Genomic DNA, 25360 nt, shown 5'->3' on the forward strand with positions numbered 1-25360 from the left:
GCTTTCCTCTGGGCCCCTTCAGCTCCTGCCCGGCCGCACTGAGGCCTCCCCGGGGCCTTCTCTTCTCCCTCCTCAGAACCCCAACTCTCTCAGCCTTTCCTCAGGGCACAGGGGCTCCAGCCCTCGCTGCATCTCCGGGGGCTCCTCCCCACTCTCTCCAGCAGCTCCATGGCCTTGCTGTGCTCAGGACCCAGAGCTGGAGGCCGGGATGAGCCCTGTAGGGGCTGCAGCTTCTTGGGGAACAGCAGGGAATGGTGGGTTATCCCTTGACAGCAACTGAACATACTCGATGATCCTTGTGGGTCCCTCCCAGGTCAGCATATCCTGCCCTATAGCCTGTCCTATCCTATCCTATCCTATCCTATCCTGGCCTGGCCTGGCCTGTCCTATATCCTACCCAGACACGCCACTGCTTTGGGCACCTTTTCATTTCCTGAACTCCTTGGGATGGTTTAAGGTGTCTTGGTGCACCTGCAGCGCTCCTAATTTTAAACAAAAATCCTGTTGCATTCACGGTTACTGCCTGGACAGGTCTCCTAGCAGGACTTCTGTCTCTCTGTGTAGACAGTTCACTGTAGGACAGTCACTGAACATCAGCTGCTTCTCAGGTAACGAATACTGAGCTTCATTTCCATGGAGGACTGGGAGCTGGGGTCTTGGGGCGAACTCTGCGCTGAGAATTATTCCAAACTTTGCAAAATATATCAGTCAGAATTTCTGTGTCACTATCAGGAAATCCTCACTTTTAAGCATTTCACAGATAAAAGGAGAGGTGTATGACAGGCTGGCTGAAAAGTTCATGCCAGTTTATGACTGGGGCTTGTGAAAAACCGACTGGAGATGTCAGAACAGGAGTGAACGTGTGCGTGACCCTCAGGCAAGGCCGAAGCAGGGCTCTGCCTCCTGCGTGTTCAGCGGGCATTGGCTGTGCCAGGGGGCCGGGACTGCAGCCCTGCCCGTGCCAGCCCTGCCCTGCACATGCCAAAGCCACTGCAGGCTGGAGAGGGGAGCTGGGAGTCCAAGGTCCAGCTCACAGAGCGGCTCACGAGTTGGGCCCCAGCTCTGCCTGGCATCTCACCAGCGCCTTCCCTGCCTCGCTGCTGGCTGGCTGAGCTGTACAGCGAGGGCTCCCTGTGCCCCAGGGTGACACCTCTGGGTTCCCTGAGGTCCCCCAGGGAACCCCCCAGGAAAGTGGGACAAGGAGCGCTGCCTGCTCAGTGCCCACAGTGGCTCCGTGGTCGGTCCTGGCACTGTCCTGAGCCCCACTGAGACCTCCTGTGGCTCCAGACACAAAGTCCCAGAGTCCCAGAATGGGTCAGGTTGGAAGGGACCACAGCGGGGCGCCTGGTTCCTCCTCCCTGCTCCAGCAGGGTCATCCCAGAGCACATAACACAGCATTGTGTCCAGATGGGTCTGGGATATCTCCACTGAGGGAGACTTCACATCCTCTCTGGTCTATGTTCAGTGCTCGGCCACTGCACAGGAGAGAAATTCTTCCCCATATTCCGGTGGAACTTCCTGGCCATCAGTTTCTGCCCATGGCCGCTTGTGCTATTTCTGCACCCCCTGAGCAGAGCCTGGTCCGTCCCCTGACCCCTCCCTACAGATATTTATATATTTATTTATATATATATTTATATATATATTTACTTATATATTTATATGTTTATGTGCTTATATATTTATACGTTTATATGTTTATATATTTATATACTTATAAATAGGGTCCTGGCTTGGCCTGGCTCCGGTGGGTGGCAGCGGGTGCCAGAGCCTGCCCGGCCGCGGAGCTGGGGCTGCGGCCCTACTGGGGGTGCACGTTCTGGGGACAGGACAGGGCAGATTGTGGGACCAGGACACCCTCTGGGGCCGGGGCCGGGGCCGGGGCCGGTTCAGAGTGCGACCCATGCCGGGGTAGGCGGGCCCGCAGCCCGGAGGAAGCGCGGCCCAGCCCCGCCTCACGCAGGCGGTGCCACCTCTACTTAAAGCGGGCCCTGAGCTGCCTCCTCCTCCTTCTACTGCAGCTGCCGCCGCCCGGCCCCGCTGCTCCACCATGTCGGACCGGCTGCCCTACAAAGTGGGTGAGTGCGAGCCCCGGGCCGGCCCCGCGGGGCTGCCCCGGGGCGGGGAGCGCGGCCTCAGCGGGTCCTGCCCGCGGGGGAGCCGGGCCTGAGCCCCCCCTGCGCTGGGGCGGGGAACGGGGGGCTCGGGGGGGGGTTCCCGGAGGGGTTTCCCCCGCGGTGGTGCCGCTCTCCTGCCCCGCAGCCCCCACCCTTCCACCGCCGCCGCTCGGAGCCCTTGGCGGGAGCGGGCTTGGCTGTGAATGTGGAAGTGCTCCCCGGGCCGGGAGCTGTGATTCACGTGCCCTGGAAGGTTTTTTGGCGGGTGTTTTTTTGTGGAGCTGAGATTCTCAAAGAACTCCGATTTTTAGAACGAGTTGGGTGGTCCTCGGAGGCCGAATTCAGAGAGAAGAACGTTCGTCTTTAAGGCTCAGATTCATAAATAATTTACAGTGGAGGCTCTGAACCCAAAATACTGCGGGATATTTTTTAAGCAGCCCCGGTAAAGCTGCCGAGCCCCTGAAGGGATAAGGGTCAGCCTCCTCTTGGTGTGTTTGTTTCCGCAGTCCTTCCATTGCCTGTTTTCGGGCAGTTTTCAGACCCTGGTTGTTGTACAGTCAGCTCTAACACGTGCAATAGCTTCAGCGGCCCCAGGCTTCGTTCTGCAGCAAAAGGCAATTAGCGTGTCTGTGTTAAACTCACCAGCCTGACTGAGAGTCCTGGTGTTCCCCAGTGCTTTAAACGGCCTCTGTTCACGAGGTGGGTGAAAGAGAAGCATCTGACCGTGGTCTAAGTGGAATCTTCTGAATTCTCTGAAAGAGCAAACCGAGTAAGAGGGGCACTGGGGTTGATGCACCTGGGCATTACCTGTTTGACCCTTGTGTTTTTAAAGCTGGGGTCAGACGTGGAGAGTGGAGTAGCCTGTTAGAAGCCTGCCTTCATTTTTTTTTGCTGAACTTCTGCCTTTGTAAAAAGGATCTATGGTAGAAGACTGGTAACTAAGGTAGTTACTGTGCCTTAAAATAACTTCTGTGCATCCAAGGGGGTAGGACCTGCAGCTTTGCTTTGAGGAGGGGGAAAGTTCCCCCGGGGAACCACAGCTCCTGGTGCATTCTCAGGGAGCATTCTGCCATACAGGCAGTTCCTCCCCACATGCAGGTCAATAAATACTGTGGAAGTCAGTCTCTATAGGAAGTGTTGGACACTCAGGCAGTGTCTGTAAGAGGTGCTTAAGGCTGTGGCCTACTGAATTAATGGGCCTCAGGATGTCTGTGCACTAGATCACAGCTGATTAATATGCTCATGCAGCATGCTTTTTGCCAGAGGGGCTCTTAGCTCTGGTCTAAACTCATTTGAAAGCCTTTTACAGTAGTAGAAAAGGAGGGAGTAGCTGCAATAGGGTCTAGTTTTCCCCCAGCTGTTGCTGGCTGCTCAGCTGTTGCAGCCAGTGCCTCCCCACAAGTGTGTGAACGGATCCCAAGGTCTCAGCTATTTAAACTCTGACAGCTGTCCCGCTCCTCTTGCAGCCGACATCAGCCTCGCAGACTGGGGTCGCAAGGCCATCGAGATCGCGGAGAATGAGATGCCGGGGCTGATGAAGATGAGGGAGATGTACTCTGGCTCCCAGCCCCTGAAGGGTGCCCGCATCGCCGGCTGCCTGCACATGACGGTGCAGACAGCAGTGCTCATCGAGACCCTCATCGCCCTGGGGGCTGAGGTAACGAGCTGAGCTTCCCCTTCAGCTGGGTCACCGCTCCTGCTTGTGTAACACCCGCGGGAATCCTGGCTCTACTTTTCTTTTCGGAAGAGGCTGCAATCCCCCTGTGGATGGATTATGTCTTCTCTCCTTAAGCACAAAGCCTGCTGTGTGTGCTCTGGGCACCTCTGGGGTGTGGTGCCCCCCTGGACAAGCTGCACCTCTGAGTGTCTGTTTTGGGCTGGGTAGGTGGGTGGGTGGGTGGGTGGTGGCAGCAGCTCCATCAGCAGCAGCTCTATCAGCCGAGTGTGCAGTGCCCCAGGCTGTCCTGCTGTGCTGGGGCATGCAGTGCTGCTGCTGGCTCGAGCCACTGCCCTCACCACGGATTAGCCTGTATTAAGAACCACACTGTGCCCTGGTGAAGTCAGCAAAATCTAATGAAGCTCTCTGAGAGCTCATGCTGCCCTTGAGCTGTGCAGGAAAACAGCAGGGATACAGTGTGGCTCAGGGACTGAGGGCTGGGGACTCACTGACTTAGAACTTGGTGCATGTGTGACTGTGCACCAGTTACTCTGGTCCATATTAAAGACTGAGATACTTAAAAGCCATTTACAGACGTGTGTCCCAGGCCTGACTTGCTGAATCAAGTCCAGACATCATGACTGAGTGCTCACTGTAGAGGGATGAAGAGAGCCAGGCATCTGAGCACTGCTTGTGTGCTGAGCAGGGAGCTGGCTGGAACTCTGATGCATTGTTAAGTTTGTGTGTGACCTGAAATTCCTTCTTCCTGAAGTTTAGCTGCCTGAACTCAGGCTACCCAGAGGTGCCCTGTATGGGATCCCTCCCTGGGAACGGTCCAGAACTGAGCAGTGTCAATGGTAAAGGAAAGGCACTGGGAGAAGAGGAAGTTTGCTCTGTAGCACCTGTGGTATTGCTTTAAAAAGAGGAGGAAGCAGTAGGTATGGACACTGTGCCAGGTCAGCCTGGGCAAGGTACAATCTGCTGTGCAGGTTTTCCTCACCCTGGTCAGAGCTGTTCCGTGGTTGCAAGTGGTGCAGTGCTGAAGGGGAGCTTTGTGGAGGTGCAGTCTTGCCTTTGTTCCAGCCACTCCGTGTATGAAACCCTTGTCCTTCCACAGGATTTGGAAGAGAGCAGTAGCCACTGAAATTTGGGAAGCTCCTTGCTGCTCCTGTTGGTTGCTCTATCCCAGGATGGCTGGCCCAGGCAGCTGTGTGCTTAGTTCACTTTTAAGGTGTGTGGTGCTGTGTGAGCTCCTTGTTGAGATGCTCTGATTAGTTTAGGCTTTGACTTGAGTTAGGATTCAGCCCTGGTTCACGTATTCTACCAGAACTTTGGTGCCAGGGAGGAAGGGACGAAGCTGAGATCATACCCTACGTCATGGGTATGTAACTCACTGCAGCACAGTAACCTTGGTGTCCCTTTTTTGGCTGGGTTAACAAAGCCAGAATAAATAATCTGTGCCTCAAGAGTGTAAGTTCTGAATTTGTAATAAATATACATCCTTTTCATAACCAGGGGCTCCGAGCCCATCAGGTGTGCCAGTTATTCAAGGATCTGTGTCGCAAACTGGTGTTACAGATCTGGGGGTGCAGAGTTAGTGTGGCCTGTGTCTGTATCCAGCTCGGTATGTAACAATATGTAGGTATTCTGTATACTTTGAATGTCCTGACACCTCCTGATGTCATCTGTATTGATCTGGGGGGAGCTTACAAGAACCCAGGTGAGGAGGTGCAGTGCTTCAGGTCATGGTTGCAGTTTTGCTGTGCTCTTTCCTGGTGTGTTTTCACTCACAAATGTTGGTTGTGTAGGCTCAGGTGAGGTGGGCCCTCCTGCAGCCCTTACTTTGAGATGTCACTGCTTGATGAAGTTTGTGTGTATCTGCAAACAGGCTGAGGGGCTGTGCCTCGCTGCCCCCTCTCCTCAAGGTCTGCCACCAATGAACACAAAATACCTGCCAGTCAGCCCTGTGGGGAGCAGAGTGGGAGGCGTGTGTGGCTCTGGGATGTGGTGGTTGGAGCTGCAGTAGGTGTGCAGATCCTTTTCAGCGCAATTCAGCAGCCTGCTGTTGCTTTTCCAGGTGCCTGAGCCTAGTTGTGAAATCTGTGGAATACTCTTAGCTCAGCTGGAAAAGCTTCCATGACTGGAGCACAGAGTGGGAGGTGGGTGAGCATAACCTTGGAGAATGCCTGTTGATGGAGTGTAGTGTTTCAGCTGCATTTCTGACTGCTGTCAGTGCCAGCAGGTGTGTTGCTGCATGTCCATATTCCTCAGTGGACACTTGCTATAGGGCTGTGCTGAAAATCTGACCTTTAGTGACCAAAACTTTCCAAACCCACCCTGCTGAAGGTCTGTAGCCCAAGTGTGCTCTGGCTGTTTGGGAGAAGCACTCATGAGCAAGGAGATGGCTGAATATGTGGCACAGCTAAAGCTCCCTTACGTTCTCTCCCAAAGTCTCATTATTTTCCTTGGCTTAGTCACACACTTAGTTTTCACCTTCATTTCACAGAGCTCGTGAGAAAGGCAGGAATCTGCACTAATTTCTTTCTTTCTGCTCTTGCTCCCTTTCTTAACTCCTGTGCGTGGTAGAGAGTGCCTGATATCTCAGAACTTTGTTCAGCAAACAAAACTTGGCTTGTTTTCCAGGTACAGTGGTCAAGCTGCAACATTTTCTCCACGCAGGACCACGCTGCAGCTGCTATTGCAAAAGCTGGTATCCCTGGTAAGTTATCCATGTTCCAGCTTGGCTCTGAGTTGGGCTTGTACTGCCTGTTCCTGCTAAATCCGACTGTGTACACATCAAGCTCTTCCAAAAAAGCTTCAGGACAGATACAACCCATTGGAAGCATCCAGGACATTTGATTCAGGCTGTATTGCATCAGCCTGGGCACAGCACTCCTACCCAAGGCTGTGGCAGTGCCTGCCTGTGTCTTACATCTCTAGGCCTGCTCCTTAAGATGACTGAATGGGCTGGTGATTAAAGAAATGGATTGGTGTGTAGGCGTGTGTAGTTGGAGGTGTTTTGTGCTTTCCAGCAAGTTTTCTGTGCTAAACAGGGACTGGGGAAGGGAAGTGAACTGCCACGTGCCCTTTACAGTGCCAGGGTCAGGACCCAAGGTATTTTTAGGCTAGAGCTGGCCCAGCTGTGCTCCTCCTGCCTGGTATCCCTGAAGTGGTGTATCAGGATGCTGCTGTCTTGTTACTGTCACCTTCCAGTGAAGAGCAGTTCCTCAGGGATCAGTATAAATACATTAAGCTGTCTGCTGTGTTGCTCAGCTTAAGGACAAGAAATCCTCATGGCTGTGTGCTGGCAACTGCATTTCCTGAGCCCAGCTGTTGGCAGAGGCTGAATCTGATTTCTGGCAGCCTGGTTCTCTGCTCTGGGAGGTGTCTTATAATTAACTATTGCCACAAGTCTTTCCCAATCTGCGGTGCATTCTAAGGCAACAAAGTGCTCCCTTCTTTAGCTGGCATTGCCAGCTTCAGGCATTGCCTCTGGCATGGGATGTCAGAGGGCCAGGGGGAACTCTTTAGGTGTTGGGTGTTGTCTTCCTCACTGCTCTCAACACTCAAAACTCCTTTAGTTATGAAAGAGCCCTTTACAGGTGGAGTGTTTGTCTGAGTGTTTGACCTCTGCCCTTGGTGTCCTCATTTTGTGGAATTTGCTCTTTCTGTTAATATTGCACTTCCCATGCTGAATTTGAGGCCTTGGAGGAACGCTGGTGCTTCGGATACAGTATGAGATAATGATGCACGTTCCTTCAGAAAGGGCAGTTGCATGATTGGCTCTTCATGGCTCAGGGTTAGTTTTCTGTGTAAACAGTGAAAACACGACGATTTGGCCAAATTTGGGGGGTGTGAATAACGTGCCTAATGTATGTTTGAGTGGCTGAGTGCCACTGAGGGTCAAGTATAGCAGGAAGCCAGTCCAAATGCCTGGAAAGACAAATCCTGCTAGACACAACATGCCCGTGGTTGCAGCAACTTGCTGGGGCTGGATGTGCAGGGCAGGTGAGGCACCTCAGCTTGGGTTTCAGTGCTGTGCTAGAGACTAGAATTTAAACTCAGAGTTGCTGAAGAGTTTATGTTCTGCTGCTCAGCTCATGCCGTAGTCTGGTCCCTTTTTTCTGCTGTGCTAGAAACTGCTGTAGTTGTGTTTTCATTTGTCTGTACCAATATGTCCAGTGGCTATTTCTAATTCCTGGTCATGTGGGATGTATTAGAGGAGCCAGTGAGGTGTTGTGGATGTGAGTCTGCTTTAGTGTACTTTTCCTTCTCTTTCTTAACCTGGAAGAAGAATGATAGCAGTGAAGTCTCAAAATTTTGACCATGTTTGTGTCCTGGAACAGGAGGCAAAGTGATTTAATCTTTGCTCGTTCTGAGATTTTTTTTTTCAGTACAAATGTCTTTTCTGGCCTGCAGGCACAGATTATCATCTATCTATCTGTTGGCTGCTACTGAGAGCTGCTGATGAAATATTTTGGCTGCTTCACTACATGCTGAGTAAGAAACTGGCTGATGGTGTGTTTGTTCCCATACAGTGTTTGCCTGGAAAGGGGAGACCGACGAGGAGTATTTGTGGTGCATCGAGCAGACCCTGTACTTCAAGGATGGGCAGCCCCTCAACATGATCCTGGATGATGGTGGAGATCTCACCAACCTCGTTCATACCAAGTACCCACAGCTCCTGAAAGGTGATTGTGTTTTGTTTTGTCAGGCACAAGCTCTGCCTGGGAGGCTGTTCCACCACCAGGCATGAGCAAACAGGCTGGGAAAATTGCTGACAGCCCAAGACCAGAATCTCTTACCTGCAGGAGCTGTTTCCATCTCTGCTCTGCAGTACATAAGGTCCAGTGACCTGTCCTTCTGGCCATCCTTCACAGTGCCCATTGCCTGAGAATGACCAGTGTGGTTCTGCTGCCTCGCCAAAAGCTTCCTGGAAAAGGGCTGCATTCCACAATTGCTCAGTGTCTGCTTGCAGTTAATATCTTTAACATTAATGCTTTTCTTCCCCTTCCTCTTAGTGCAGCTCTGGGTGAAGTCATGACAACCTGTAGCCTTCCTCAGAAAGGGAACAGTTTTCAGCCTGGAGGTGGCAGATCTGTGGGTAGGGCTGTGTGAGAGGGGTCTGGGGCTCTGCCATGTGCTCGTGGGGGAAGGAGCACCAGGAAGAGGGAAACTTCCTCTGTGGCAGGCCTCACTTTCTCCTTCATCCTCAGCCTGATGTCACTAGTAATCCAACAGTCGACATCTCTGTGTTATTTAAACTGTAATGAGAGGTTTTCATTGGTTTTTGCTCAGCTGTGCTGGGCTCCTCTCTCTCTTCCATCAAAGCTCTTGTGCTTCCTGGGTTGCCCATGTCTGAGGTCCATGACCCCTTGATTTTCTGATGGTTTTGATGCCAAAGAATACCACAACTGATCGTGTTTCTCTGTCTTCCTGGCATTGTAAGAGGCCAAAAAAGGCATTTTCCATGTTCCCACTCTGTTTTGCAGGGTTGTTTCCCTGCCGTGCCCGTGTGTAGTGCCTGTTCCTGGGGAGCTGAGTTGCTTTCACACTTCCAGCCCTCTTGCTTTCTGCTTCTTTCTCCCCTCCAATCCTTTGCTCCTCCTTGCTTGTCTGTGCTCCTGGTGTGGAAGGGACCAGCATAATGTGGTGCAGTAGGGCAATGGCTGTTGAACTGTCTCATGTCTTGGCATCCATCTCCATCTGCCTCTGATAAAAACATCACTAGGGCTTGGGTTTGCTTCCTAAATTCATAGGAATGGCTCTTCCTCTGGGTTTTCAGAGAGCGTAGGCAGGATGTCATACCAGTCAACGTTTCCCTTGCCAAAATGTGTGGCCACCTGCACTGGCTGTAGTTGAAAAGCCTCCTTGCAGCAGTTCAGTAAGTTAAGACTGATCTCTGTAGAGGGTGACAGACTTGATCTATTTTACCTACCAGTCCATTACTCCTTGGAACCAGCAAAACTTCCAGAATGGGACCCACTGAGTAGAGCCTTGATCTCATTTGTTTGTCCTGTGCCCTCTGGAGCTGTGTAGCATCCATTTTTATGCCTCTTGAAGATAATAGAGGCTAATACATCCTGAGGGCTTGTGGGGATATTTGACCTCTTTGGTGAGAGGCAGAACAAGAGTAACATCAGCAGAGTATGTAGAGTGTGTTAAGTGTGCTGGTTGTGAGCACAGGAGACATTTGGGAACGAGGCAGCTCAAAGTGCCATTTAAAGGCTGGAAAAATTTTCTGGGCTAATTTCAGAGGGAATTGTTCTCTGTGCTTCAGCTGCTCCTAATTTAAATAGTGGAGCGCTAGTGTGCAAATAACAGTTACAATTAGACCTCCTTCAACAAAGAGATGTGTTAAATACCTGTGGAGCTGCTCAGCAAGCTTCCCCTGTCCTTGGTGGTGCCTGCTGTTGGAGGGCAGAATGGCCTTTGTACCACTGGCTTATTCCATTCAACTAAATTCCCTTAATACCAAGATAACTAAAGGTGGGAAGGGAGAAAGTCCACTGTTAAAAAAGGATGGAGAAGATTGGATCACTTGCGATCCATTGATTCACGTTTGCTCCTTTCTCAGGTGAGAAATACCAGGCAGCAAAGCAGCTCAGCAAGGCTTTTCCAATTTAATTCAACCTTTTGCTTGCCCTTCTCTGTTCTCCAGTCCCTGGAATCCCTCAGGCTTTGAACACGAGAGGTGTAGGCAGCACTTGGAGCAGCTGCAGAGTGGTTTAGACCAGCTGTAAATGTCACCTGGGCCTCAGAGAGGGGAAGCTGCTGGCATACAAGATGGGAGATCTGCTTAGTGCCATTTACAGGTAGTGTGCTAAGCTCAGGAATGTCATCTGGAGAGCTCTGGAAGGATGAAGAGTGTGTGTCCTCCAGCTGCCAGAGTAGAAGAGAGAGGGGAGGTCTGAACTGGAGGTTCCTGCCCTGACCTCCCACAGGTTTCCTTCACGAGGGGAGGGATGTGCTTGATCCAGGCAGTTGCACTAGAACATTGATGCTTTTGGGAGACTTACTACAGATGCTCCATTTCACTGTGCATGAGGCAATGTTCTTTAAATGTCCTGGCCCCTCCAAAGAAGCCCTGAATGTGCCAAAGCCTGGATGCATTCCCTGTGCAGGTGACCATCAGGGGAGTGGGGTTGTCTGGGGCTCTGTGGTGAGACAGTTGTTGGAGATCAGTTGGCCTGATCACAAAATCACAGAATGGTGTGGGTTGGGAGGGACCTTTAAAAGGCCCTCTGGTCCAACTCCACTGCAGTGCTCAGGGACACCTCAACTCATGTTGCTCAGATCCCCTTGAATGTTCCCAGGGATGGGGCATCCACCACCTCTCTGGGCAACCTGTGCCGGTGTTTAATCACACTCATTGTAAATAAAAAAAAAAAAAAAAAAAGCCCACCAAATCGAGCTCTTCCCCTCTAGTGGCATTGATTTAATTTCCTTTATGTGCCACAGAGTGCTGCTGCCTCTGCCTGCCGGGCTGGGCAGGTGTGGAGGTCTCATGGCTCAGTCTCAGGCTCCACTGAGGCATCTGCCCAAAATCTGGTGTGAAAACCACATTGAATGGCACTCAGAGGCTGGGACAGAAGGTGTTCTTGGTTCATGCTGCTCCCCTGGGCTTGGAGCAGCTCACAGCTGGATTGTTTTTAGGCAGTGGAGGGTGGGGTTGGGCCAGACTCAGCACCTGTGTGTGACTGCCCTGGGGGGAATGTTGGGATGGGGGGTGTGGAGGGCACTGCTGTGCTGTGGATCAGGGACTCTGGGATAAACATGGGATTCCCCTTCCCTCCCTCTTGCCTGGGTGCCCTGGGCTCTTGGCAGCTGTTGCCATCCATGGCTGTTCCAGCCAAGCAGGTGAATCCCAAAGGGTTGGGGCAAAGCAACCTTCCTGCCTTCCCCTTCCTCCTGCCTTCTGCTGGCTGGGAGGCACAGCACCCCTGGGTGCTGGAGGGTTCAGAGGTTTGTGGCTCAGAAACACATCCTCTGGCCTTCCTTGCAAGCCTGTGGTGTTCCTGCAGGGTCCTCAAGGAGCCTCCCTGGAGCCTGCAGGCCCCTGGGCTGGCTGACCCCTTTGTCCAGCTGGAGGGGCCAATCACAAAATCCTTTAGGTTGGAAAAGACCTTTAAGGTCAGAGTCCAACTGATCCCCCAGCACTGCCAGACCCAGTGCTGACCCCTGTCCCCAAGTGCCACATCCACACATGATCTTGCTGCTTTTGTCCCTTCCCTGGGGTGACACTGGTGCTGTTGCTCCCAACAGTGATGGTTGTTCTGCTGTTCTGAGAGGGGGTTATCCAGTCACCCTGTCCTATAAATTTCTCCTGGGTCTTGGTGGGTGTGGGGAGGTGGTGACACTGGGACACTTCTCCTCTGTGCCCAGAATTTACAAACTACATTAATAATTTGGGGGGATTTTGCTGGGGGTGGTTGTTGTTGGTTCCCTCTTACTCATCCCACAAGTTCTGTTGGTGTTGAGGTGTGTGGGCTGGGCTGTGGGCAGGGAGCTCTGCCAGTGCTGCTGCCTGGTGATCTCAGGCAAGTCCTGTGGCTTCCCTGCTGTTATTTGGGAAGTGTAAAGGATAGTACTCACCTTTTTGCAGCACTAGTAGGGCTGTGGATAGAGTGTGGATGAAAAGAAAATGTGTGAGAAAATATAGTGAGGGAGAGGAATTAAGGAAAATGACATGAAAAGGAGAAATATTTGTGTCTGTCCATGTGCCCTCACATGAGATAGCCTGGGCTGTCACCTGCTTCACCAGTAAAAGGGCATGAACAGAACAATTCATGAATGTTGTTTATTTCTTTGAGTTTTTTTTCTGTCAAAGTGGCTCTAAAATTATTTTCCTGATGGACATCCTGTCAGTCTTATTCCGTGAGGTCAGTGGGAGAGGTTGCTTGCCTGGAGGGGGCAGTATCTCCTCTGCAGAGATTCCTGCTATGTGTGGAACTTCTTATTCATGGTTTTCATAGTTCCTCTTTTCCTGTGAATCTCAATCAGCTCCAGATTAGTGAGTATCCAGATTTGGGGGGTGTTGGCTGTTTAGGCAGAGCTGAAGGAGATTACAACAGGAGGATGGGGAATGGTGAGCTATCTATTTGATTTATTTTTTTTTCCCTCCAGCTGATCCAAGTGCTTTAGTTTTAAGTGTGGTTGTCTGGGTATCATGTCCTTTCAAGCCACCTTCTAGAATGGACTGTGCTGGAGAAATATCACTGAGGTGAACATCTTGTCATTTTTGCAGAGGATCATTTTGTGAGAAAATAGAGTGGGAGTCTTTTTGGTTCCCTGATCAAGAGCTGGTCTCTTTCTTTTCTTCAAAGAGTATTTTGTCCTGCTGTTTTTAAATTACCTCATGGGGGAAGATCCTTGAAGTTTCAAACTGCTGTTTGAGGATCCAAATGAGGGTTTTCGTCTCTTCCCTGCTCCCTGCCAAGGGTTTGTTTAACTTCAGGCCTCTGGAGGATGCTCCCATCACCTGTATATGCTGGTTTGCAGCAGCATTCACTCCAGCTAAGGTGAATCCTTTTGCTCTCCCCACAGGAATCAGAGGTATTTCCGAAGAGACAACCACTGGAGTTCACAACCTGTACAAGATGAAGGCCAATGGGACCCTGAAGGTGCCAGCCATCAACGTTAACGACTCTGTCACCAAGGTGATGCACACGGAGCCTTTTGCCCTGTCCTGCCCTCTGACCAGCTGGGGGTTGGGATGTTGCCATTCCCATGCAAGTCTTCCTTCTCGTGCTGGGTTATTCCTGACCTGGTGCTGAGCAAATTCCCACCATGTCCTTGCAGTGAGCCCATGATGTCTCTAATGGGACATGCCATTGTAAATGCCCCATTCTCAGGACATCAAGGGCTCTTTTGCACATAAGGACATGCATTTCTTCTGCTCTTTAATCATGTGAAAACCCCTTTGGGAATCATGGCTCCTGGGGCACAGTCAGCTCCTGAGGCAAGGAACACTTGCAACACTCTTGAACACAGAATTCCAGAATGAATGAGGTTGGAAAAGACCTCTGAGATCATCAAGTCCAACCTATGACCCAACACCACCTTGTCCACTAGACTGTGCCATGTCCAGTCTTCCCTTAAACACCTCCAGGGACACCTCCTTGGACAGCCCATTCCAGTGTCAGGCACCAGCTGGAAAAAAGTGTGACCTGCATGAGCCTGTGGCTGGTCAAGGTTGGTTGCTCAGCCTCTGGCTGATCTCTGTGAGCAGCAGTTCAAAGGACAGGGCAGGAGGTGTTTATCTCTGGCTTAGCCTTATTGCTGCTGCCCAGGATAAATCCTGGTGAACTGAGGATGAGTTGGAGTGGTGTTTAAAGGGTACTGGTGCTTTTTGGCTGCAGCTGAATTACAGTGGGAATTTCAGGTGTATTTAAGGTTTATGCATCTCGATGGTTTTAAATCCAACTGCTGATTCTATTTTGAGTTCCCATGTGAGCATTTTCCTGGCAGTTCTCACGGACTGCTTGGCCTGCCTTTCTCTGCGGTGCTGTCTGGAGAGCATCTCCTTTCTGCTCACTGAGATGCACCCAACACTTTTATTTCCTAGCTAGTGGGCTGGAATCCAGTTGATCTTGGAAGATGCTTGTTTCTTGACATCCTTTTCACCTAGATTTGTGCCTCTTGCATAATAACTATTAATGCTGTTTAGTAGATTCGGAAATTCAGATGTTCCTGTAAAAGCCTCTTGAGTGGCTTTGGGTTGAGCTCACTTTTATTCCAGTGCCAAAGAAGTGCTTATTTTCAAGTACTGTTTGGTGTTTATGTAGTACAAGATTTGTACTAACCACAGTTACGGATCTCTGGGAGGATGATGTGCAGCTGAGCTGACATTCTGCTCTCCCAGTTTTTGGCAGTCGGTGCCAGGTTCCTGTACCAGTGTTTGGAGGGAGAAGGCAGGCAGCAGCCAGTTCTGTTCCTCCCTTCTGCCACTCAAATGTGATTTTTTTTTTTTGGGGGGACAGATGTCTGTATCCAGCATGGGAATGCAGGGGCACCTGGAAGGCTTTGATTGCAGTCGGTGGTGAGGAGTCCAATCTGACCATGCTGTTTTCCTCCAGAAGAAGGCTTATACTGCAAGGAAAATCTGATAGGGGAGCAGGAAAGAAAATTGCCAGCTGGCACTAGCTTTGGAGTTTGAAGGATCAGTAACACAAATTTTCTGAAATATCAATGGCAGATGTGCCTGTGTTAAGACTTGGAGACACTGAGTCAGGAACTTCTGGATCTGAGGTATAAGTTGTTACTCACTGGTCCTTGGCCAGCTTCTGAGGCTGGCAGTGACCTGCTGCTATTCCTTGCTCAGATAATGCATTGGAGTAGCAGCAGCAACAGTTTTAAATGTGGAGTTTGCATTTATTTTTTATTTATTTCCATCTACAGTTGTAAGCTGTAGATGAAAAGCCAAGCTGTAACATCATCACCTGATGTGGCACCAGTCACGGCTGCAAGGGGGGGGGGTCCCTGCTCACAGAGAACCTCAGAATGGTTGAGGTTTTCCTGTGAGTGGTGAATTCTTAGTATTGCTTCGTTGGGAAGCACAGCACAACATTAGTAGCCAGAATTTTAAAAATTCTTGGCTTCTGTAACTCTCCAGATAATGAAATCTGTTTGTACAGCCCCTCCTCCTGGTCAAAACAAAAGGCCCAAGGACAAGGAGCATCACAAAAATAGTACAGCAGTGTGTGTTTCTGGGTTTAGGAAGGTGTTCAAGGGGTGAGTTGTATTTGACATCTGACTTAGCAGGGTGGTTTTGGTTTGAGGGTCTGGCTGTTAATCTCATGTGATAATGTTACAGCAGGAGGATGCTGTGTGATGGGGCATTAGGAGATGCAATCCAAGGGTTCCTGATTGCAGAGACCAATATTGTGAATGGATACTTGCTGGATTTTCTGAAATCTGGGCAATAGTGAGGCCTTGAGAGTGTTCTCTGTCAGCTCTTCACGGGGGAAGATGTAATTTTGATCTTCTCAGGCTGCAGGAACCATTTTCTCGTGATTTATGTGGGCAGCTTGCTGCCCTGCAGAGTGCATGTCTTGCAGAGATAAGGTTCTGCTGGTGTGTTTTGCCTGCCTCTGGCACTTGGTTCAGTTCACTGTCTGATAAACAGCAGCAGAGAACTGGTGAACATGTGGTTAGGGCACTCACACCTACCTCTGTGTACAAGAATTGCTTGTGCTTTCACTTGATAAATTGAGGTTAACAGGTTTCTAACGTGTCCAAGCCCTGCTCAGTAGACAGGATGTGTTTATGAAATGCATTTTACCAGGGATGTGCCAAAGCCTGTGTCTGGTGTAACTGCATAGATTGAAACCATCAAACCAGATTGCCTTCTTCCCATCCCTCCTGGTGGTTAAAGTATTTATCTTGCGCATAAGTCCATTTTCCTTCTGCGAGGAAATTTCACTCGAGCGCCTTTGACCTGTTCTGAAACTGCTCCTTCCTCTCCCTCAGAGCAAGTTTGACAACCTCTATGGCTGCAGAGAGTCCCTCATTGATGGCATCAAGCGTGCCACGGACGTGATGATTGCTGGCAAGGTGGCGGTGGTGGCAGGTTACGGGGACGTGGGCAAGGGCTGTGCCCAGGCCCTGCGGAGCTTCGGGGCCAGGGTCATCATCACTGAGATCGACCCCATCAATGCCCTCCAGGCAGCCATGGAAGGTGAGGGCTGCAGGAGGGGCATCCCTGCACGGGGAGCAATAAATGGGAGTTGGCCAGGAAGGTTTCAGCCCTGCCTCTGTTGGGGTAGAGCTGAATCCATTGGGAGGGTAGGAATTCTTTCCTTGCAGTTAAGGAAGGAGTTCATTACTAGAGGCCTTGGAGATGTGTTTGGAGTTAAGGGCTCAGACCATACTGGGGTAAGGCCCCATTTCATAATGCTCTTAGCCTGCTTTTGAGGGGGTTTGTTATCCTCAGTTTGGGCAGCTCCAGTGTGGGATTAGACTTGACTGGAATATCTCCACGTGAAAGCACCAGGCCTCCCCCTCAGTAGGTGTTTGTGGAGGGCAGTGCCCTGCTCTCTGCCTTTCCAGCTGTGCTCCTGGCATGCTCTGGAAGCTGTCGGTGCCTCATGTAACTGGGCTTCTTGGTACAGGTCATCCTATTTCTGCTCATACCTGAGAAGGACCTGCAGGTGCTGTGGGTGCACTTTCCTTTGCAATCTGCACCCCTGAATCCAGTCTGTGTGCTGTGCCAGGTATTAGCCCTGGGGACATAAGACACTGAATGTGTAGTTCTGCAGGTTAGAAAAGGTGAGGGAGGGATATTTTCATGATACTTTGGTATTCAGCAAGACAAATATGCCACTACTTTACATCATCCATAGATCAGGTCTATGATTTTTACTCGTAGATAAGACTTCGTACTCATTCTTTCTCTGTACTCTTCTCCTTCCAGGATTGTATCCCACTTGTTAATAAATGCTGGTTGTTGGGTAAAGAAATCACTTTTTCTCCTCTCAGGTTATGAAGTTACAACCATGGAGGAGGCCTGCAAGGAGGGCAACATCTTTGTCACCACCACAGGTTGCACTGACATCGTGCAGGGCAGGTATGGTCAAGCCACTTGCTTTGGTGAGAGCACACCTGTACAGTTAGATTTGAGGGTTTTTTTATGTAATCGTAACATGTCAGCAGTATGGTGAGGGTGAGCACACAGTCTCGCTTCTGGACATCAGAATTTAGCGTGAATTTAGTGAGAAATTGGGCCTTTGGTCTTTGAGTTCTGTTGGATGTTGTTCCACTGCAATTGTTTCTGTCTCATGGTGGGAGAAATATTCTGGAGAATGAGAACATCAGGGCTAAATTCCATGTTAGGTCACATAAATGGGAGCAGAAGAGGAGGCAGATAAAGGTTGAAGGTGGTTTCATCTGTGAGTACACATAACCTTGAAACCAACCTGTTCTCAACGAACTGCTCTGCAGTGTTTTGTTACTGCTTCTTGCAACTCAATCTATAGCCCCAGCTCCACACAAACTCCTTCCTTTCCTTGCCATTGGGATTGTATATGTAATGGAAGATCAGATTAGGTGGGAGGTGATAAGCCCATTAGTCCCTAGAGATGTAAAACTGCTGGAGACTTTGGATTCGTGGAGAAAATGAGTTCTGTGTAGGAAGGAGAATAACTGCAGGCATTTGTTTTGACCAATTAAACAAAGCAGTATTACTTTCCCTACTGGGGAAAATATAAGCTCTTCTATCCTTGGGAAGTGTCCTCCCCTAAAAGCTTGAGAGATTTTTCCAGTAGACTTCCCAGACCCACAAACTGTGAGAGTCAGATGCAGTCAGTGATCCAGGCACCTGTCCTGGTCCCTGAGCAGAGCTGTGGGCCAGAGCATCTGCTGCTGCTGGAGGAGGAGGACAAGTCTTTTGCGTGTTAACCTCTGACACGACTGTTTTTCTTTTGCAGGCACTTTGAGCAGATGAAGGATGATGCCATCGTGTGTAATATTGGCCATTTTGATGTGGAGGTTGATGCAAAGTGGCTGAATGACAATGCAGTGGAGGCAGTGAATGTTAAACCTCAGGTGAGACAGCCCTTGCTGTCGAGGGCTCAGTGTAGGCTCTGTACCTCCTGTGGATGCATCTTTCTCCATGTGTTCCTACTTCCTTGGCAGACAGGAGCCAACCCCTGAGTGGTGATTGTGCAGACAGTTCATTGCATCAAGGGGAGTGAGCTTTGATGTTTGGGGAGGGGTGAGGAGGTGTGCACATGTGCTTGCTTTGATAGCCCTGAGCTGAAAGCTATGCCAGAGCTCTGCTTCAGAAAGCCAGTTAGGTGGTGAATGCAGAGCAAACATCAGAGACCCTGTAGAAGTTTAGAACAGAGCCCACTGATTGCCCTGTGGCTGATCTGACTTTCCTCTTGGGAAGCTGCTTGCTCTGCACCAGAACAGTCTTGGCCCTAAGGGAATGTCATTTGGGATTGGGTCAAGGTTTGAAAATATTCACACCCCTTTGTTTTCAAAGCATTTGTTTTTTTCCTTTGGCATTCAAGCCTCAGGAAAGCTCTTCTGGAGCTCTGCCAAACTCAGAGTTCTGTTCCAGACTTGGTGGCTTCATTTTGGAAACCTGTGTAGCCCAGAATGTGTGGGCAGAGCAGGGGATTTGTTTTACCCTTGCTCAGCTGGCATTCCCACCATGTGTTTACTTTAAGCTGTGGCTGTAGCTCCACAAGGAAAACAGGGAGATAAACATTTCAGCTTTCCAACTGTGTGTCCTAAAGCAGAGAAACAAAACTAAACCAGATCAAAACTGTTTTGTAGTATCAGCATTGAGGGGAGAACATCACATAAAGCAATCCAGGCTTTGTCTGACTTGGCATGGCACTTGCAGTCACCTTTTGAAGAGGGAGTGTGCTTGCTGATAGCAGGACTGTGGGGCAGGTTTTCTACTTTTTTCAAAGCCCACACCCAAACCTACCTCTTGGATCTCAATCTGCCCTTCCAGTTTTCTTAACTCCCCTGTGGCTTTTTTGCCAGGTGTGAAAACTGGAACAAATTTCTGCTTAAAAAAAAAAAAAAACACCTTTCAAAAAGGATGGAATTGGGCTCAAGGTTGTCCATGAGGGTTAGTGCTGAAGAAATCCTGCCCTGACCCTCTGTTCTAGACTGCTGCTGCCACAAGCAGGTGCTCAGTGATGCAGAGGAGATTCCTGCTCACAGAACACAGCTCCCAGCATGCTGAGGCTGCCACAGGTGTGATTGCCTGAAATCCATCAGCTGAAGTTTGAGGAAGGTGCCTCTGACAGCCCTGGGTGGACCCATCTCTGTCTCTGCTTGATGCACAGGGAGCTGGAGCTGAGAGGATTTACTGGGGAAAATAGCACTGCACCTACTGCAGCTGGGATTTGCTGATTCCTCCCAGAGTCTCCTGATGGCCCTTTTGTTGGTTTTTTTTTGGGTGGGCTGAGCACTGTCACTGGTGGTCCCCACTGGAGAGTGATCATCCATAATAGCTATAACTGCCCAGTGGGGATCATTCTTACCCTGCCTGTGTTGTGCTGAAATCACAATAATCTGTTATGTGAACCCAAGAAATAGACAATAATGCTGGGATCGAGGCATAGCAGGGTCACAGACCTGCTCTGAAGGCAAAATACCTGTTCTAAACCAACATTTTTTATTGGTTGGTTCTTGACATCTCTGCTAAAATCCTGCACAAAGATGGCTTTTCAGAAGCTGGTGTTGTTACAATTAAAGCTTCATCCCACATGACATCTGATTTACAGGTCAGAGCTTTAATGATAAAATTGAAAATGCTGTGTTTAGCTTAATATTAAATAACTTTTAGTCTCTAAAGTATAAATACAGCTGTGGGGAGAGACCCTTTTAGGCCTTTTGCAGCTGCTGTGCTGTGCCAGCAGAAGATAAATGGCCTGAAGCATTAGGTTTGGTCAAAAGTTGGTCTTTGATTATCTTTCAAGTATTTCCAAAGTGCTCTATTTCCAAGTGCTTGACATGACAGGAGCAATAAATACCAGTTAATACTAAATGTTCTTGTTACTTACAGGCCATATTGTTTCATTAATTACTTTAATATTGCAACCTCCTGCAGGGCGAAGGCAGGGGGGAGAAGAGCTGTGAGGGGAATGAAGGAGGGGCAGAGTTAAATTTACCACTGCAGGTGCCCCATCTGGCCCAGGCAGTGGAGGCTCACATGAAGTGACCTATTTGTGAGGGATTGTCATACAGATGTGCCTACTTAGCCCCCCTGAGACCTGACTGTGTGTGCAGAGCCCTGTTGTCCCCAGGGCAGCCTGGAGAGGACCACCCCAAGAGCAGAGGAAGGTACCAGGAGCCAGCATGGCAGTTTATGGTGTGGATGGGCCTTGTGGAGTGGAGGAACTTCCAGGGGACGTCCAGCAGGGTGAGGACTCTGCCTCTTCCCCTGGATGAGATTCAGAGGCTCTGGACTGCTGCATGCAGATCTTCCTTCTTCCCTGTGCCTCCACACCAGCTGGCACCACTGGGCACATCTGAACTGGGTTTCACAGCTGGCTGGGACAACAGGAGGTGGCCAAACCAGAAGACTTGGATAGCTGGTTAAATACGAAGCAGATGCCAAAACTGATGTGCTGGGAAGTCTGGGAGGCTTTGCCAACACTGGCTGGGGGTGTCCCAGTTGTAATTAAAGTGTCTTGCAAGCCCAGTGGCAGGCTGTGGTGTGGGTGGGTGGCCCCCAAGCCGTGCAGGTGTCCTTGCTGTGTGTCCTGACAGGGCTGTGCTGTCCCCTCTGCCAGGTGGATCGATACACCCTGAGGAACGGCCGGCACATCATCCTGCTGGCCGAGGGCCGCCTGGTCAACCTGGGCTGTGCCATGGGCCACCCCAGCTTCGTCATGAGCAACTCCTTCACCAACCAGGTGCTGGCACAGATCGAGCTCTGGACGCACAGTGACAAGTACGCTGTTGGGGTCCACTTCCTGCCAAAGAAGGTGAGTTGGAACAGCAGAAGGTGCTTGCGAGGAAGCCACATTCAGATACGGTCGTTCGGACGTGTCTTGTTGTGCTTGAGTTTGTTTTTCTGCTGAATGTTGTTGCTCAGAGGGTGTTTTGGGCATGCTGACTCTGCAGTGGGCTGTGTTTTGGGGCTGACCTGGTGTGCAGAACTGGGACTTGCCTGACCTGTGATGGGAGCACTCGGTCGCTTTTTGACTTGACGTGGGACTTTTCCCTGAGATGTTGGGAGGTCCTGTCTGAGGGGACTCAGGGAGCTTCTCCCAACCAACTTGTTCCTTCTGATTGTTCCAACTTGTTCCTTCTGCTGACTGTCAGCATTCACAGCAAGCCTTCATATGCCTGTCCAGCTGCAAAGTTCTGGTGGGGCAGAGCCGAAGCTGGAGTGACAGTAAATCGCTTTTGCTTGGTTGGTAGTCTGGGTCCCATTTGCACCTGAGAGAGCTTATCACAGTCTGGTCCTGAAAGCTTCACAAAATATTAATGACAGATTCCCTTGTGTTTCTCTTTAAACTTATCTCTGTATTCTTTGTTCTTGGAAAAATCTGGTTCATATCATAACTCACAAATTCTTTTTAGAAAACTAACCTGGTTTTAATTTTCCAAAACAAGCCCGAGAATTTGAGATGGTCATGGAAAAAGGTGCTGGAGTTAAATCCCGCTGCCTTTGGAGTGCCACCAGGTGTGAGAGCAAATGTGAAAATGCTTTCCGTTTGGGAAGTAGAATTTGTGTGTTTAGGCTCACTGATTAGGTGTTTGCTGAAGGACTTAAGCTTCCAGACCCGTCCATTAAGGATCAAGCAAAGCATACCAGAAATGCAGTGTAGGAGTGGATCAGCAACCTGGCACATAATTTTCTTCAAAGGAACAGTTTTGTTGACAGTTCTCTTGAAAATGACAGCCCAGTGTTGGTAATAAAATGTGGCTTAATTTTCTTCCTGGAGAACAGGTTTTAGTAAGCACACTCGAGCTGGAAGGGGGAAGTGATGCCCAGAGCAGTTAAACACAGGGGTGCATGTTAGTGGAGCATATGGCAGTGATCTCCTCAGGGTCATGCACTGACACAACACTCTGGACCCTCTGTGCCTCACAGAGGGCTTTTCTCAGAATAAAGCAGTTCCCTCATCAAGAACCAACAAAAGAGCTTTCTCTGATAATTTTCTGGGCTAGTGCCTTTCCTTTTTTTTTGTCTAGTTGCTTTGAGGTCCAAATGTAAAACTTAAGAATTACCAAATGCCTTACACTGCACTTTCTTTGAGTGCAAGGGCATTGCTTTGATCAGCCCCTACAGATGTGCACATGTTTCTGCAATGTGTGTTCCTGGAAATCAAGGCAAATGGTTGTTTCCATGTTCTTGGCACCAAATCTGTCCTGCTCAGCTTTGATTTTTAAGGTGAGAATGTCAGCTTACCTTCATCTGAATTTGTGGATATCTTCATCTAAGTCTCGAAGTCCCCACGCTGAAGCAACTGTGAAACAACTGGTCTGTGGTGCAGCTTGAAAACCTTATCTGGGAACTGTCAGGGACTCAGTTCCTTTTCAAGTGGGTGTGATCTGTCTTAAACTTGCTGGAAATACACCTATAAGAGCTTCATATGTCAGTCTACTCCACCAGACCCAATTTTTAACTCCCCGTTTTTTTTTTTCTTCATGACATTCTGGCAGGATCTACTAAGCTTAAATAGCTGTTTCCCTTCTAAACACAGTCCTTCCAGTTAGCTTTTCTTTCTTTCATGGTTTTCCTGACTCTTAAGTGGTGTTAGGTAGATTTCATGGTTCCCTTCCACATTCTTCTGCCACTGCATCTTACGTTTCTGGTTTTGTCCTGCACCTCTCTGGCTCTGCTGGTTCTCAACAGATGTTGGCAGTTCTGAGCAGGTTGAGCTGCAGTGATTTGTGCTCTGAGCAGATGCAGTTTTGTTCCTGGTTCACTGCAGTGGGATTACTTCAGAGTAGTGGCTTGTTGCCACAGTCCCTGGGACTAGTTATTGAATCATTCACGTGTATTGAACTGGCACGGGGGAAATACCACCAATCTCTTCTGTGCTGCTGGGGTTTAAACTTACATCTGTTTCCTTAGCACTGATTGTGTTTTGCAGGAATTACAAATGGTCCAGCTTGTCCTTCTGTTGTAACTCAGCAGCGCTTGATCCCTCCTTATGCTGTCCTTTGTACCTTTGAAGATCCTCTGTGTACATCCCCCTCTGACACAGCAGCTCCTTTGCCATCCTGCTATTTGTTTTCTGACTCTTCTGCTCCTGGAGCATTCACCTGTCTTCTAACTGTGCCCATTTTTCCATCTCTTGAGTTTGCACACCTGCCAGACACCTCTGGGATAAAGAAATTCCATCAACCTTTCTAAACCTGTGTCCTTCAGGCCGCCTTGGCTTTATTCTTCATGAGGACAATGCCAACAGATGCAAGCATTGCTGAGTCAGTGACTTTGTGCCTCTGGAATGGATTTCTAACACATGTGCCCCTAAGATGGTATATTTGGAAAGGAAACACATTTTTTTCCAGTATTAGTAATACTTCTGTAAGATGAGAGTCTGTAATGGTATGTCCACGTGTCTTTGTAGAGGAAACACGACTGGGCCTTTATTATTCTACCAAACCTGGGTACTCTTATCTCCAAATAGTTGGATCTCTGTTCTTTACTTGTTGAATGGGTGTGAATGTGTGAGATTGAAATGGGCATGGTTGTCTTTTAAGTTTTGTGTCTCACTTAAGCTCAGTTTGATTCCCCTCAGAAGCACAAGGCTCTTGCACCTGAACGCAGTTCTGTGCTCAGAGCAGGTCTGTTGGCAGGAAAAGAGCTGGGTTTGGTTTCCACATACTCATTTCTCACTGCTGACCATGAGTCCCTGGGCTAACAGGACCGTGTTCCCACTAATATCCTTGTCCCTGTGTGTTGTTTTCCAGCTGGATGAAGCTGTGGCTGCTGCTCACCTGGACAAGCTGAGCGTGAAGCTGACGAAGCTGAGTGACAAACAGGCCAAATACCTGGGCTTGTCGAGGGATGGGCCCTTCAAGCCAGACCACTACAGATACTGAGCAGGTGGCACTGCCCAAAGACCAAAGTGCAGGGATACAACCTTCCAAAGCTCCTGTGTGTGCTGGGCTCCTGAGGGCAAGCCCTTTGCCATGCTCCTCTCAGTGCTGCACAACCCCTCCCCTGCCAAGGGAGCTGCAGGGCCTCCTCACTAGAGGAGGATCACTGGCTGCTGGAATTAGAATTTGGTTACTTAGGGTCCTTTTATTGGCTTCTGATGTCCCAGTAAGGGGAGCAGGACAGAAGATGGTTGAATGGAAATGTGTTGTCTGGTCATGCAGGTCTGACAGCTCTGAACAGACTCACACTGCGGTGGGGAACGGTTCTGATGCTTTCTGCCATGCCCTGCTCCAGTCAGATGGGTCCTGCTGGGACACTGGCAGTGCCAGGCCCCTTTCCACTACTGCCCTAGCTGAAGTGCTTGTTGTGCAACTGGTTGTTTGGTCTCCCTCCTCTAAAATCAACTTAATCTCCTATTCAGAGATTGGAGCTGGAGTGTTTTTTTCTGGGTTAATTTTACTCTGTCAGTTTTGGTCAGAACAAAGACCCTTTTCTGTGCTTCTTCCATACTAACTAGAGGAGAGTGAGGCAAGAGAGACTTTTTTAGCAGCCTTCTAGTGTGTTGTGAAGGGCTGAGAAGCCACTGAGGGGATGGTTGGGTTTAGGGACACCTTGTTGGATCCTCTGCAAACACCAGCAGCACACTGCTCCCCCCAAGGTGATTTTTCTGAGTTGTCATGTCTGCTGAATCATGTTTGTCACTGACTCAAAGTGCTTTTATTAAAGATCTGACTGTGGCCTGACTCGTTTTGTACAGTGAGATGCTTTGGGGTGTGCCATGGGTTTGTTCACCTTTGTGGGATCCTTAAGCTACTGAAAATGTTTGTCTCCACCTGGGGTGTCCTCAAGACAAAAGCCAGTGCTGTGCATCTTGTCCTGGAACTGGGAAAAGCTGCTCCTCAGGTTACTGAAATATTTGCAGGGCTCAGTCTTGCAGGAAAGTTGCTCTTCCCCTCTGCCCACACAGATTTATCTCCATATATGTCATGGAAGTCCTTT

General features: G+C 49.6%; 1 protein-coding gene across 1 annotated transcript; it reads left to right on the forward strand.

Moving 5' to 3' along the window:
* Nucleotides 1–1953: 1953 nt before the first annotated feature.
* AHCY (adenosylhomocysteinase) lies at nucleotides 1954–25104 on the forward strand. The gene is made up of 10 exons (XM_027905643.1): nucleotides 1954–2078; nucleotides 3584–3774; nucleotides 6418–6493; nucleotides 8313–8465; nucleotides 13321–13433; nucleotides 16246–16453; nucleotides 17254–17341; nucleotides 18201–18318; nucleotides 21033–21227; nucleotides 24172–25104. Exons 1-10 carry the CDS (start codon nucleotides 2051–2053, stop codon nucleotides 24301–24303), a joined length of 1302 nt encoding a protein of 433 aa, XP_027761444.1. The 5' UTR covers nucleotides 1954–2050; the 3' UTR covers nucleotides 24304–25104.
* Nucleotides 25105–25360: the final 256 nt, after the last annotated feature.

The sequence above is a fragment of the Empidonax traillii genome, unplaced genomic scaffold (assembly GCF_003031625.1).
Source record: "Empidonax traillii isolate 1590-97213 ecotype Southwest subspecies unplaced genomic scaffold, ASM303162v1 scaffold1184:size321399, whole genome shotgun sequence".
Classification (NCBI taxonomy): domain Eukaryota; kingdom Metazoa; phylum Chordata; class Aves; order Passeriformes; family Tyrannidae; genus Empidonax; species Empidonax traillii.